General features: G+C 38.9%; 1 protein-coding gene across 3 annotated transcripts in view; it reads left to right on the top strand.

Annotated features, from left to right (window-relative positions):
• Window positions 1-6,639: 6,639 nt before the first annotated feature.
• LOC144032164 (regulator of G-protein signaling 6-like) overlaps window positions 6,640-14,744 on the top strand; it is a 33,829-nt gene continuing 25,724 nt past the window's right edge. For 2 of the 3 annotated variants that reach the window (XR_013287700.1, XM_077539870.1), the window contains exon 1: window positions 6,724-6,759. Coding sequence is in view for 2 of the 3 variants with exons in the window: in XM_077539870.1 (XP_077395996.1) it covers window positions 6,739-6,759 (21 nt within the window). In the remaining variant the exon portion in view is untranslated. Of the gene's footprint in view, window positions 6,760-14,744 lie in introns of all 3 variants that reach the window. The other variant, XM_077539871.1, reaches the window with a different exon arrangement.

Here is a 14,744-nt window from a genome sequence, read left to right as displayed (position 1 = left end):
AAAAATATCTTCCAGCAGCCAAATCCTGTCTCTACTTTCAGAACTAAAACAGGAGCAATCTGTTATAAGATGACTTTTTTTTTTTTTTTTTTTTTAATATAGAAGCAGTTACTTGGGAATCTTTCATGTTGACAATTTGAAACCAAGACACGGAACAGAAAGTAGAAGAAATTATTATTGCTTTTCAAAATGAATTATATTTAGTTGTTGTTACTTGTTTGATTATCAATAGTTAATTTTCTAACTATTTTTTTCTATAAATAGTTAATTTTAACACTTTTTTTTGGGAAGCAAATGTCGTTTTTAACTCTTTGACTGCCAAAGACGTTTAATAATGATTAGTAAAATTCTGATGAATGGAATGCGATCTTTCATTTAGTAGCCACATTGTATATGTAGTAAAGGCAAACAATATTCTTTTTGCCTTGAAAGATGAGTTAAAATGCTCAAAAGCGGCTGGCACTGTGGATTTTTTTGTTTTGTTTTTATAACGTGTGGCAGTGAGAGTTTTAATATATGTCGGGGGCCACTTAAATTGAATAACGGGCCACAAATGGCCCCCAGGCCATACTTTGGAAAACAATCCCAATGTGGACAAGTTTGGAAATGGATGGATGGCCATGTTTATTTTTTTTTTTTCTGGATGTTCACACTAAAATTACAATTTCTTGAATCACAGTAAAACGGACATAACATGTTTTTTTTTCTTCCAATTTTCCCTTTAACACATGTTGAATTATCGATATGATTTTCTTTTTTATTTTCAAGGCATTCTCTTGAATCCCATTTTCCTAATCCAACATATCCCCCCCCCCATTTTCATTTTGCCTTTAGAACAGGTAAAGTTACCTTAAAACAAAGATCCCACGAGTAAGTATTGTTTTTTTTTTGTTTTTTGTTTTTTAAATATAATTCTGCCTTCGGCAAAAATAAAAAAATAAAAAAATCTTGTCCTCTATAATTACACCTCTCTATTCTATTGTCACACTGCAGTCGGAAGAGACCAAATCTGTCATTTTCATACATTTCGCTTTAGTCATCTTGAAATAAAAAAAATAAATACATAAATAAATAAATAAATGTTTTCATTATTTTGGTCAAGCTGTTCTCTATAATTAGTCTCTTGCTCCAACTATAACTATACTGGCATGATGTTGCCTTTCTAAGCCGCCCAAGACGACATGAAAGATTAGCTGTCTGCTACAAGTACACGGCGACGTGTCGGCCAATGGGGGTTAGTTTTGCATCCCTCTACTGATGGCAGTCTTGAGGCTGGATTATTACTTATTCACTTAAAATGAATGAATGGCAATTTTCTATTTATTTAATTCCTAGTTCCTGATCGTAAAACGGCCACAAGAGGGCGCCTGATACTGGTATCGGCCAGCGCCATGAGTACAGATTCTTCTAACCTATAGCTCGAGGGCCATTTGTGGCCCGCCAGCGCCGTAAATATTGATGGTGAAACCATCACGGTCATGATGAGTCTTGATGGCGTGATATGAGTTGGGAAAAAAAAATAGTGAGAGGATGTGTTGTCGATTTGTCATATTTAGCAAACTTAAAAAAATGGTAAATGGTGTAAAAAGAATAAAAAAAAACAAGTCTAGCATAAACCCCATTTGACCCAAATTCTATCCTCAATCCAGTCGATAAAAATTGAACAAACGTTTACATGGGTTTCAGTTAGTTAAAAATGGCCACGACGGAGCCAACATCTACCATTTTGATCTAAACAGACGAGGTCACCAAAATTGAATGCTACTTTAGTATTCTCTTATTTCTCTCACTAACTTCACAACTGTATATTGTAGGGGTGTCACGATTCGCCAACTCCACGATTCGATTTAAATTTCGATTTTGGGGTCACGATTCGATTTTTTTTTCGATTTTTTTTTTTTTTTTTTTTTTCCGCTCCCCCACTTTATAACACAGAGGCATATGCTTCTGTAGGCTAAGGCTAGTCTATGATCATTGGTTCTATTCATTGTACAGTAAATCTTATTTCAAAAGATCGGCTACATATAGGTGATGCAATTTCCATATTATTTTTGTGTAAATTTATGTAATATATGATAATTGACATTAGGCAGGAATGATCAAATTCAAAGAATTTATTTACAATATAAAGTTAACCGTCTTGTTCTTACTGAAGTGTAAAATAAAAAATAAAAAAACAAAAACAAAAAGTCACAGTGGGTGCCTGCCATCTATTGACTGTTTTTGGTTACAACAGTGTGCTGTGCGTTCCTCTTAAAATAATGTGCAATGTGCAACAACAACAAAAAATATATTGTATCCAAAGTCATGGAACAAATACAGCCTGAACAAACTATATCCCAACATTTACAGTTGCTGGGCATACTGTAGTGTGGTTCAAGTACACTAATTAAATGTTTGAATCCAGCGTTTTCCAAGGCTGCAGGTCTGCTGCTATAAATAGACCTATGGATCTGGCGTTTCGCGCGAGCTGAAGTGTGTGGAAGTTTCACTGTAAATGAGGATGAAATAGTTGGTTGGACCGTTGTTTTCCCACTTCTAGTTGAATTTGATAAATCTAAATCTTTGTGATGCCTGCGTAAATGTCCCGTCATGTTTGTCGTGTTTCCCGTTGTTACGGCTGGCGGCTCGGGCCCGCCGCCGGCTCCGCTCCCCTAGTATGTATGTGTGTGTTTGTGTCGGCTGGTGCCCGTATAATGGTACTTCAGTTTGAATGCGCCAGCGCGACACTCTGATTGGAGGACTGTGCCAGCGCGACACTCTGATTGGAGGACTGTGCCAGCGCGACACTCCGATTGGACGACTGTGCCAGCGCGACACTCCGATTGGACGACTGTGCCAGCGCGACGCTATTGTGTATCCGTGTATTATACCCCTATTGGTTATTGTTGTTTCTCCTCCGTTCTGTCAGTTCTGTCAAATGCGGTTATTATTTGTTCACCTTCCACTTTCACTCCCTTGTCAAACCCCTGCCTGAAATTTCAATTAAAACTACTCAGATGTTAAAGTCGACCCGTGTTTATCTACTCTATATTTTCTGTTATTGTGTTACTTCCCTTCCCCTTGACGAGCCGGGCGTAACACCGTGGCCGAGTACAGTACGCGCACATAGCATATCTTGCAAACTGTGGTCTTTTTATCGACAACGTGAACGTTGTCGACATAACTCACCGGGAACGCAAAATGTTTCCAAACTGGTGACGAGAGAAGCGGGAGCGGCTTGAAGCACCATTGCTGTGTCTGTCCGCGCTTGCCATCATGACTGCAGGAGAAGTCAGCTAACAAGTGCCGTTAGCTAGTAGCTGAATGGCTGCGTCTCATTTGCTTTCCTGGGAGGTGGCGGTGGCGGCGGTGGCGGCGGGCGCGGGGGGGGGGGGGGGGGGGGCATCGAATCGTGTGTCCTCTCTTCTATTTCGATGCTCGAAATCGTGACGTAATTTCGATCGATTTCGATAAAAAATCGAAATCGTGACACCCTTAGTATATTGCTGCAAGGCAAACATGAGGAAGCGTGTATAAGGCATGTAATCCAACCCCCTCACCTCTGTCTACGTAGGCCGATTAAAGGACTAACAAAGGCCTTAACCCATTTAATACACACAGGAGCCAACGGTGGTAAAGTATATGTGAGGCAGGGTTATGAAAATCCTCTGTGGAGCGGAATTAATTCAACACGGAGCGTCGAGGAGAGTGGAGGGCGTATCGTGAGGGGAGACGGACCGGAGAAAGTGATGGCGAGGTTGTAAATAAATCTAACAGCCGCTCTCAAAGCGCTCGGTGGGCGAGTGGGTGGGGAAGGGCTTTAATGTGGGAGATCAGAGGTAACCGTCATGTGATCAACACTTTCTAATAACGGCTTACGTGGAAAAATCATATTTCAATACTGTCATTTGATGTAAGAAAAAAAGATAGCCAACGTGCTAAGAACAAAACGGATCACAATGGCTATTCATTCTGCCGTAGTACCAACATTGACCTGAGAGAGGCGGTATGGAGAAGAAATAGTAGTAAGAAAAAAAAGAAGAAGAAAACAGGAAGCTAAATGTTTAATTTATCTGGTAACAACAGGCCCAATATACAAAACAACTTCAATAATCTAAAGACTAGTATTACTATATGTACAAACCCCCCCCCCCCGCTATAAACAAGAAATATAAATATAGAAACGTGTGGATACAACTTTGAGACAGAAGAAGGACAGAAAAAGAAAAGAAAGCAAGCTAGCAACTTTAGTGCGCGATGACATCGATGGGAGTCGATTTCATTTTAAACAGTGTTGTCCTTTTCTATACTAGAAAGAAAACACATTTTCATAACTCGTTCACCTGGTGATGTTTTCACAAGAAAATGTAATATAAAGGTTAGGACAGTGATTCTGATTTTAGTTGAATCCATTATGTAGCGTTCTTCTTTTCCTGTATTTAAGCACAGTGTTATGCTCAAACTCTGCATAATATTACAATTGCTTACAATAATATTGTTATTAATTTAATGATGTACATTTTATTTACTTGTATACTTATTTACAATGTTTGTTTTGTTCTTGTTTTACTTATCTTTCCTGCATGGCCCATTTCTGTTCCATGTACAGAACTTTGTATAGCGTAATGCTTGTTTTAAAGTAATTTATAAATAAAGTTGAATTTAGTTCATATTACATACAATTTTATTAGCTTTCACTCCAACTTCTCTATTTCTGTGTTTTTTGTTTGACTTGGGCTTTTCTTTTATTACTATTTCTTCAGTTATGGATTGCGTCATGATCAGATTGATGTTTTCTTGTGTTTTGGCCTGACTCGTCTACTCGTTATTGTCATCACCTGGTCTTGTTAGCTTACTGCTACACTTGTGCCAGCCAATCAGTTCCCGCCATCTTTTTTATTTGGCCCACCTGTTTGCCATTACTCTCATTGCATTTAGTTCTTCCGGTTGTGTGTCGCCCTTCTTGGTTGGTGGTGTCGCTGTACTTGGTGAGTGTGTTCCTTGTGTGATGATACCAAAGTCTTGGTTTTCGTTTGGACTTCAAATGTATTTGTTTTTATTTGTTTTTAATTCTTGCTCTCCAGCACCCTTTTCATTTATAAACGTTCAAATTTCACCTACGTCCAGTGCCTTCGTCAGTTGAGTGCAGGGTGCAGCAAATCTCTACCTTTAATTTTGGTAACATCTTGATACTTGTGATAATGTATGAAGTAGTATGGGGGCCACGTGTAACTCACCATGACAACAAATACATGTTGCAAGAATTATTATTATTATTATTATTATATATATTTTTTTAAATAAAACAAAAATTTGTCAGGTCTCATTGCAAGTAGGGATGTAATCATAACATCGTGATGTCGCGATATTAAAACTGCCACGTTATCGTCCTCGTCATGTCACGATATTAAAAGCAGCACATCTGGTAAAAAAAAAAAAAAAAGTCAGATTGATTTCCATTTGTGCAGTTCTAACACCCTCTGGTGGCTAGTTTTTTTAGTTCAGTTTAATTTTAACAAGGCGTGTTTTTGGCCCTTCTATGTCTAAAATCCCCGCTAATTCATCACAATTTCATCCTCATAAAAATTGCTACTTTTTACATTTTAGTTTCCCCCTGTACTATATAATCACTTTTTTTTTTTTTTTTTTTTTTTTTTTTTTTGGTCTCCTCAAAAAAGTTTTGCCTTTTCCTGACCTGTATAAAGTCAAAAGAATTAACATAAACTTGTTGCTAGGCTAGCAATCTGTTTAATCCGGTCCGTAGTAGTCTAAACACATTATTCTGATTTAATATTGTGGTTGTTGAATATGAGTTAAGCAGTAAAATCCACCCGTTTTTATTGGGCGGCCATTTTGTCGCTTGCATTTGACTGAAAATGACATCACAGCTGCTCAGGTGTAATGACCAATCATGGATCACCTGTTTTATGAAGCTGAACCATGATTGGTTGATGTGACTACACCCACCGCAATAAAAGCAGAATGCTTTTTTTTTTTTTTTTTTTTTTTTTTTTTTTTTTGACTGCCGTTTATGTGACCATGTATCTGATTTCAGGTGTGAGTGAAGATGGCGGAGGGCTCCAAAGAGCGGCCTGGCGTGGACCTCACAGATCCGGATGAGGACTCTCCAAACATGATCGTCTACAGAAAGGCAAGCATGAATGTGTACTTAAATTCTCTAGTGGTGTGGAATATTGATCAACTTATACAAATAAGTAGAGAGCTGTGGCAATGATTAATATTTCAATACTCTCACAAGTATGTGCAGAATTTGCCACCCTTGGCGCAAAAAAAAAAAAAAGCCACAACGGAGTTGACTAAATGAATTCCTCTTTCACATGTGAGCAGCAAGCCTGCAGTCAACTCCAGTATGTGGGTCATTTTCTACGCCCATTGTCTCCTCCCCTATTGTCAATATTCCCGCCCCCCGCCCTTTATTTTCTACCGCGCTGCAAACGAACACCAACATTGCACATCTTGGCGGATTACGCCAGAGCGAGCCTTCATTATGTAACAGCGCTCAGGCCCGGAGGCGCCTCGTTGGAGCGGCAGGTTTTTGCTTGTCAGCCTGTTTTTTTGCCATGTTGTGCGTAACGGCATGCGCGACGCAATGGTCAAGGCTGACATCATTTAACACTTTTTATTATTTTTATTTGGCTTGAAAGCGATAAGATGATTCTCACAATAGCTTCATCAGCGTTTGGTTTGATCAGTTTGTGCTCAAGCTTTAGGTTACCCCCAACATTTTGGGTAAGGATGGGCGAGTACCGATACCAGGTATTGGTAGTTGGCCGATTAGACTTTATTTCAAGTTATCTGTACTCACGACGGCAATTCCCTCTTGCGGCAGTTTTACGATCAGGAACTCGAAATGAGAAGAATATAAACTTGCCATTAATTTCATGCTATTTTAAGGAAAAAATGCTATGTTGGAAATTTGGGATATATTGGTCTTTCCTTTCTGTATGAGCTGTCATTTTATTTTGGGGGAAATTGTATGTATTCGAAGTACGAGTGGTATTGGTACTTAGCATCGGTGAATTGAGTACTCAGACTGGTATCTGTCTGATAAGTGGTATTGAACGTCGCTAATTTTAACGATGAACTGATAACTTTTTTTTCTTTTTTTTTTTGGGGCGTACAAGTACTTGAATTTGTGTACTTGCCGAGAGACTACAGATGCTTAATTGCAACTGTGATCAAAATGTTTTATTTTACAGGTGCGATTAATCAGCTAATCGATTAGCAAATGAATCAGTTATCTTTTTCATTTAAAATTGTCCAAATGCTCAGAATTTCAGCTTGTCAACAGGAAATGTTCATTTTCTGTTGTCAATGAAAGCAGACTGATTATATCTATATTAAATCAAAATAAAACGTTTGCTGTTACTTTGAAAAGCAATTTTCACAGTTTGTCCTTTTTTGGACATGTTATTTGAAATAAAAACGTCTTAATAAAGCCTTAGAAATCATAATTTTTTTTTTTTTTTTTTTTTTAAACAGATCCAATTTAACAGCAAAATAAATGATAGCTAGCAATAGCAAAATAATCATTAGCAGTGATAATTTTAATCAAACATTAATTCATATATATATATATATATATATATATATATATATATATATATATATATATATATATATATATAATATTCGACACAACTCGACGCAACGTACGTGACAGTATTGCCGCCATCTCCCTGCATGAAATTATACGGTCAACTATTTAACTGTATGGAATGCTTATGAAATAAGATTAAAACTATAAATGAAGCTAAATTGCAAAAAGGTAAGATTTCTGGAGGTCAAAATGAGTTTTGAGGACCAAAATAAGACAATTTATCACGATCCGCCATTTTGGTTGTTTACATTCGCCTCGAATGCTTTCAGGTCGGAACTGGGAAAAACCAGTTCAAATATATCCGACTTCCAAACATCCTCGAATGCAGCATATGTACATAGTTGTGGATACGTATTGATGCGGATGCCATGTTACCTGTGATAGCCACAAAATAAAGTAAGAAGAAAGGAAAGACTGCTTAAGAATACCAAAATTGAGCAGCGCAGCTAACGATATCAGGGCTACCCTACAAAACCAGGAAGTGGCTTCCACAAGAAGTTTGCTTGGTAAGAATCTAGCTGAAGACAATTGAGGCACAACGACGGCCACGGAATCGCCACCAATCTAATTGGCACCTATTGGTTGTGTGTGCTGGGAGTCGAGGGTCGTTTTTGCTCGCCGTTGGAGATGCTCGTTAAAACCCGGCACTATAAAACATTTTCATTGTTGTTCACACTGAGAATTCGTGAAAGTCAAAATGGTCATAAAGCGGACTTACGAGGTTATCATCGGACAGCGCCGATATGGTCATTACAGCGGTGCTTAAACGGCAAATAAAATTTTTGCACGGTATTGTACATAACTCAGCGCAGCGCTGAAAATTTCATGGAGGTCAAGCGAGCGGTCTTTTTGAAAGCAGCGCTGGTTGTACGTGCGCAGATTGAAGACGTCTGTCGGCTTGCACGCCATCAGACTTCCTCTGCCGAGTCCAGAATGTTCTTGTCGAGAGTTCAAACGACTGCATGTGAAATGTATGCGTGCTGTGGACGTGTTGCTATTAGTGAGGCAGCGGACGGTGCTCGGTGTTAGTCTGTGCGTGTATCTGAGGTGGTGCAGTCCTACAGCATCTTTTCCTCCAAAAGAGGAAGTGAAGCAAGACAATTCAATATCTGCAGGACGCTTTATTGCCTCCGGCGGGCGCAGACTGAAGATGTGCTGTGGTAGGCTGCTCAACATACTGCGTTTATGTAATCGTATTCCCAACATTTTTGCCCCCCCCCATGCTTCCAGTTAGTAGCAGAAAATTCATAAGTCAGTCCGTCAGGTCCTTCGAGACTTCCTTTTTACTTGTCAGCATCAACAAACTGAACATAAATATTGTTAGTGGCTTGATGCAGCAAAAGTTCAAGTCAATTGGTCTGATAACATTTGCATTAAAAGTTTTTTATAGACCCTTCTGGTGTGGAGGGTAAGGCATCAATGTGAGTGAATTAGAAAACATACATCAGGTAGTTTTTCTCTTTTTCAAATACAGTTGATCAAAACATTAACTCTGATTGTAAATTTGAGGCAGATGTGATGAATGAGTCATATCTTTAGTGAAACAATCATTCATACTTTTTTTTTTCCATAGGTATTCAAGTAATTTTGAACAAAAAGTTAACGATTTAACATGATTATCGCAATTAACACTTTTAACTCTGGCTTGATTTCTGCTAAGGAATGTGTTGTAAACGTGCAGTCTGTTAGCAGCTAGCAAGCTAAGATAGCTTGACGATTTCGATATACAGATTAATTTAAAAGAAAACACTAAGGTTGTACTTAAACATTTCTTGATATGTGACCTCATAGCAAGTCTAAACAAGACAATCTTATTTATTACTTTTGTGGAATGTGAGTTATGCAGCAAAATCAATTCATCTCAGCGGGCGGACATTTTGATATCACAGTTGATCATTGTTCAGGCAACTACCAATCACAGCTGACCTGTTTTCTGAAGCTGCGCTGTGATTGGTTGGTACTTGAGCAACTCTGATGTCATTTTCACTCGACAGCAAGTGGCAAAATGGCTGCCTTCTAATATTGACAAAAACTGCTGGATTTTGCTAACTCGTATTCCACTGACTAACGCAATATTAAACAAAATACAGGGCTAGTGATGGAACCCAAATTCCAGCTTATGTCGAATTTCCCCATTAAAGTCAATAATTACATCGAAATAATTTGCATAAAAAATGCTGTCTGACCGAAGCCCAAGTCTTTGCCGATGTTTATCGGTGTCTCTCCTTTCCGTGACATTTTTATGTCTAGCTTCGTTTCCATGGTAATTGCTTTTCTTTTGGCTGCTGGACCAACATCAATAGAAGACGTAGCTTTCTTCTTTGGGAACATAATGTGTGTGTGTGTGTGTGGGGGGGGGAGAGGGCAAAAAAAGCCAAAGATAAGTACACAAGCGCGAGCACTAGCTAAGAGCTAAATAGCGGACGAGGGCTAAACACTGCGGCGCTATATGGCGGATGAGGAGCCAAAATGGCGTTAACCGTTGTAAAGTCGGATACCTTAGGTTAAGTGCGCCTTAACTCGAGGTCTCCCTTTATCATATTTAGACTAGTGGGGCTTGGGGGGTGTTTACTTGCCCTAAAACATAATTTTAGTAGCAAAATACCAGGCACTAGCTTTAATTGAGAATTCACCTCTCGCTCCCTCTGTAATCTATAAAGTCTGCTTTCACATTGATTGAGGACACATGCTATTAGTTGGATGGATGGATGCTTTTGAGGTCAGGTCTTAGACTTCCAATGGGCTGGAGCGCACTGAGATATATATGAGAGTAATTTATATCTTCCTTCAAATAGGAGGTCCAAGGTGTTTGGCCACCAAACCATTCAAGTTCATGGCTCAAAATTTCTGATGTGCTTGTGAATCGTTTCTTTAGTGAGTTGGTGAAAGAGTGTGAGAGTGTACCTGTACCTGGGTCTTAGTCTTCCTTACAGCATTGCTTCCAGTGTCCGCTTTGGACAAGCATTCTGAGCACTATTCTATTCTGCACCATGGGAGCGTTTATCTCACTGAAGCCTCCGTGCTAAGTGCCAAGGTGGCTCACTGTCAAACTTGAATCCGCAGTCTGATAAAACAAGCTTTCCCTTACGTGAGCGCGGCTCTGAAGGCCCGGCAAGATCCTGGAAGTCCAGTGGCCAGGCATCATAATTGGATGATGATTTCGAGTGTTTTGGCAGCGGCCACGCTGTTGACAGGATTATTCACCTAGAGAACCGCTGCGAGTGAAATAAAAGGCTTTTCTCCGGCGAGGGGGAATGCGTCCTGTGCCAAAAGCTTCTCGGTTGGCCGACGGTGTACGCCAACTAACAGGCGTCCATCCACTCGCGCAGCCAGTGTTTGTGTGCTTCTTAATGAGATGTAAAAGTTCTTTATGGGTGCTTTGGCTGCTGCTAACAGGAAGCTTTGTGCATGAGGCCGTAAGAGCGGCGTGTCCATTCATTTTGCAGCAAGCGAGACCACCATGTCCCACATTCAAAGCCCCTAAAAAAGCCTCCTGAGCCTCCCACTTATCACACTTGCTGAAAAGGCAGATTGCAGGCACTGTACTCGCAATGACCCTGGACGCGCTGTAGGACAGGAAAGTTTACAACACTGTATTGAGTTCGGTATCACAGCTTGTGTATACAGCATTTAAAATCTTTTCTTGTAACATGACTAAACTCAACATTTACAAACTTGATTCTCATTGTTCCTTTGGGCCAATGATGATCCTGCATACATTGTGCTAAATTAGGACAAATTTTCCTAAAGTTGCACAAACGGCTTAACGTGACATGTGGTTTTGTTGCAAACGCTAACGAGAGTCCGCCAGTGACAGCTTATTATATTCCCGCATGTCCAATTAACTGCAGGCAGAGAAGCATTTGAGCAGTAACACGTTAATAATATACCATTTGTATTTAAAACAAAACAAGTGTTTTCTCAAGCGTGTTGCTACAGTAAGTCGCAGCCCGGCAAGGTCCCCATGATGCAAAGTCAGCAGCTCTTGCTCTTCAGCGGCAGTATGAACCTTGAACTCGGGTCACGGGAGGGTTACTCTTCAGCAGATTCCACATACAAAGCAGAATGTAATTTAAAAAACAAAGAAAAAAAATTCCATGACGCAAGTTTGGCAAGACCTTCAGAAGTGCAAATGTTCAAGGAATGATAATCTAACATTTAAAGGGGAGTTTGCCGTGTTGCTGTAAAGCTGCTAGGCTAGCAAGGTTTGAATGTAGCCTCACTTCATTCATCCCGCCCTCCTTTGAGACTCAGACTGAAGCCACGCCCCTTACTAATGTGCATAGCAGCGCGATTCTCAAAGCATATTTGTGATAATCCATATCTAGCTTCACAAACACAGCAGCGCTAGCAATTCCCAGTTAGCATTAACACTAAACAAGAGTTTACGTAAGTAGCATGACTTACTCATAATGGAGTGTTACTTTACCAGTGAATGTTAGTTTGAAGTTTTAGTTTTTGAATTGATTAAAAATCAAAGGTCAAACATATAATGCTGAGCAAAATAAAATTAGGAGGCTGATATTCTGCCATATTTCAGCAAATCTCTTGAAGCCAAATGTTAAGAGGTCAGCTCAGCACAAGGCTAGAGTGGTGTCATACCTTCTGTCTTGTCTTTATCCTTAGGTGTAATAATTTCTTAAAAATCTAATTACTCGTACCTAATGGCACCAATTCACTCATTTACTATTGTCAGGTTATAGTAACAAAACAAATGTATATATTTAAGTTGCAAACTCCCCCTTCAAGCAGAGTTGTCATTTGAGGGGGAGTTTCTCATCTACACATACTACTTAAATTACAATTATGCCTTGTCAATCTCCCTAGAATGCCCACAGTGGTTTGCCTTAGCATGTTTGCCTGTCCCCGTGGCTGGTGTTTGTGTACAATGACAACGAAATGAGGTTCCCTGTCCTGCTATGGTGCTATCTGCGGCTTAAGGAGCATTACATGACCTAGCCCCAGTTTAAAGACTGTAGTCTAGACTTTATTTGCAAGTTTGCTGCTGTACGTGTTAGTTTAAGTCGACGTCAACTATTCCTGTGGGCTTGTTTCCTGCATTTTGGGGTTCACAACAAACTGGGAGGTGACGACCAGTTCTGATTTACTTTGTTGCTTTTTCACCTTTTTCTGTAACGGATACAATAATCCAATCAGTAATTGTCTCTTAATTCATTTGCTCCCAATAACGTGTAAATCTGTTTTTTGTTTTAAGTGTCCCAAAGACGTATTCATACGTTTTTTTTTTGTTTTTTTTGTTTTTAAATGCTAGAGCATACAGAAGGCTTTGTTGCAGCCTCTCAACTGCAAAGAACGGTTGCAGAAAATGGTAGTTGTTATACAAACGGCCAGCAGGTGGCAGCAGAGCAAAGGAGATCAACAGGGCCATCTAGAAAAAAAGCTAAATTACTTACAATTTTAAATAGATTTGTGAAAACTGATGAAACTTAGCTCTCTTCTAATGCTAATGGCTGCAAAACGGAAACAGAAACAGACTTTGATCTTTCTTTTGGTAGGTTCCATGTTTTTATAGCAATTGAACATAATATTCTGTGGGCCTTGCAAAATCAGTCAAAATCCAGTAAAACAGCCGGGAGCGAACGGGATTGCCTCTGTGAAAATGGCTGGGAGTGAAACTTTCAGTTTCTTTTCTTTACCATTCAAACACTCGAGTTATCCATTGTAATAGCATTAATCCATGTATTTTCTAGCTGCAATGTGAACTGATGCAAACGGATTAACTTCATGAAGTGATGTCCTTTTGAACCATTTACTGCAATCATCCAAGGCCATCAAAGAACATTTGCCAGCTTTGATTGAATTACTGTCAAAATGATTGGAATCATGCTGTGGTTCATTTACTGTGAACGCTAACACATTTGAAAAGAACATTAAGGAGTGAGAGTGTTAGACTCCGAGATGACCCAGAGAGTGTAGACGAAGATGCAATCGCATCTCCGGAGGCTGATGTGATGATTCAGAATAAATTCCCAAATATCAGCATGATGTGCACATTTAACAGCGCAGATGCTGCAAAACCTGCAGCGCTGTGATGTAACGTGACCCTGAAATCGCTTTCCTTCCCGTTTTCAGGGCTGCTTGTTCAAACCTTCGGGGATCTTGTTTGGAAATGTTTCTGGTTTGCACTTGTCCCACTTCCACGCTCGCCGTTCTAATGCTAATTAAAAGGAAAATAGACTGATCTTGCTTGCAATATGTTATACAGAAATGTTAAGTATGACGGTTATTCAGTGTGTATAAAAGAATGCTGTCAAAGTTAAAGCTTTAACTCGTTGATTAATCACAACAATTAGCGCATTAATTTACACTTAATTTTGACTGTAGATGATCCTTTAACTTGACAGCAGATGCATTACAGTACATCTACATTACATTGCAGTACAGTACATTTAACTTATTTGCTCCCAAAAACGTATAAATACGTTTTTATGAATGTTTTAAGTGTCCCAAATACATATTTATACATTTTTTTTGTTTTCTTTTGTTTATACTAGAGCATACAGAAGGCTTTGATGCAGGCTCATGTCAAAATATTGGTCTTTTTTAAAATTATTTATTTATTTTTTAATTATGCAATTAACTGATTAGAAAGAGGATGAGTGCAGTGGATCAAAAAAATGTTGACGTCCTCATCACATAAAATGTAGAAGCAGGTGGGCTTCAAATTTGGCGGGCAAAAATGTAGATTAAAAAAACTTAAATGTTTAATCAGAATTCTAAAATATGATTAATTTGATTAAAAAAATTAATCCTTTGACGGCTCTAGTATAAACGACTTGATGCAATTTTAGTTTTAGCATTTTAAAAACGCACAAATTTGATAAATGAGTAAGCAGTTACTTTTAAATGTAATAATTTTTAAGTTAATGCAAATGCCTTTTAATTTTAGCATGAGTTTTTGACAACAGTTTAGATTTATTTTTTTTAAGACAAATTCAATGTGTACTTGTGGTGCGGGGAAATGGTTCACTAAAAATAGTGTCTGTACATAAAAATCAATTGTAGCCTGTTTTGCATTTTTCCCCACGTTTGCCTTAATTAATGTAGGCCTATATGGATTTATAGTTTATTTACTTAATCGAAACTTTTGCCCTGCAACCGCAGATTACACATTCAAAAG

Source organism: Festucalex cinctus, chromosome 12 (assembly GCF_051991245.1).
Source record: "Festucalex cinctus isolate MCC-2025b chromosome 12, RoL_Fcin_1.0, whole genome shotgun sequence".
NCBI classification, from domain to species: domain Eukaryota; kingdom Metazoa; phylum Chordata; class Actinopteri; order Syngnathiformes; family Syngnathidae; genus Festucalex; species Festucalex cinctus.
Note: the sequence above shows the minus strand (reverse complement) of the source record. Positions and strands in the feature narration are given on the sequence as shown.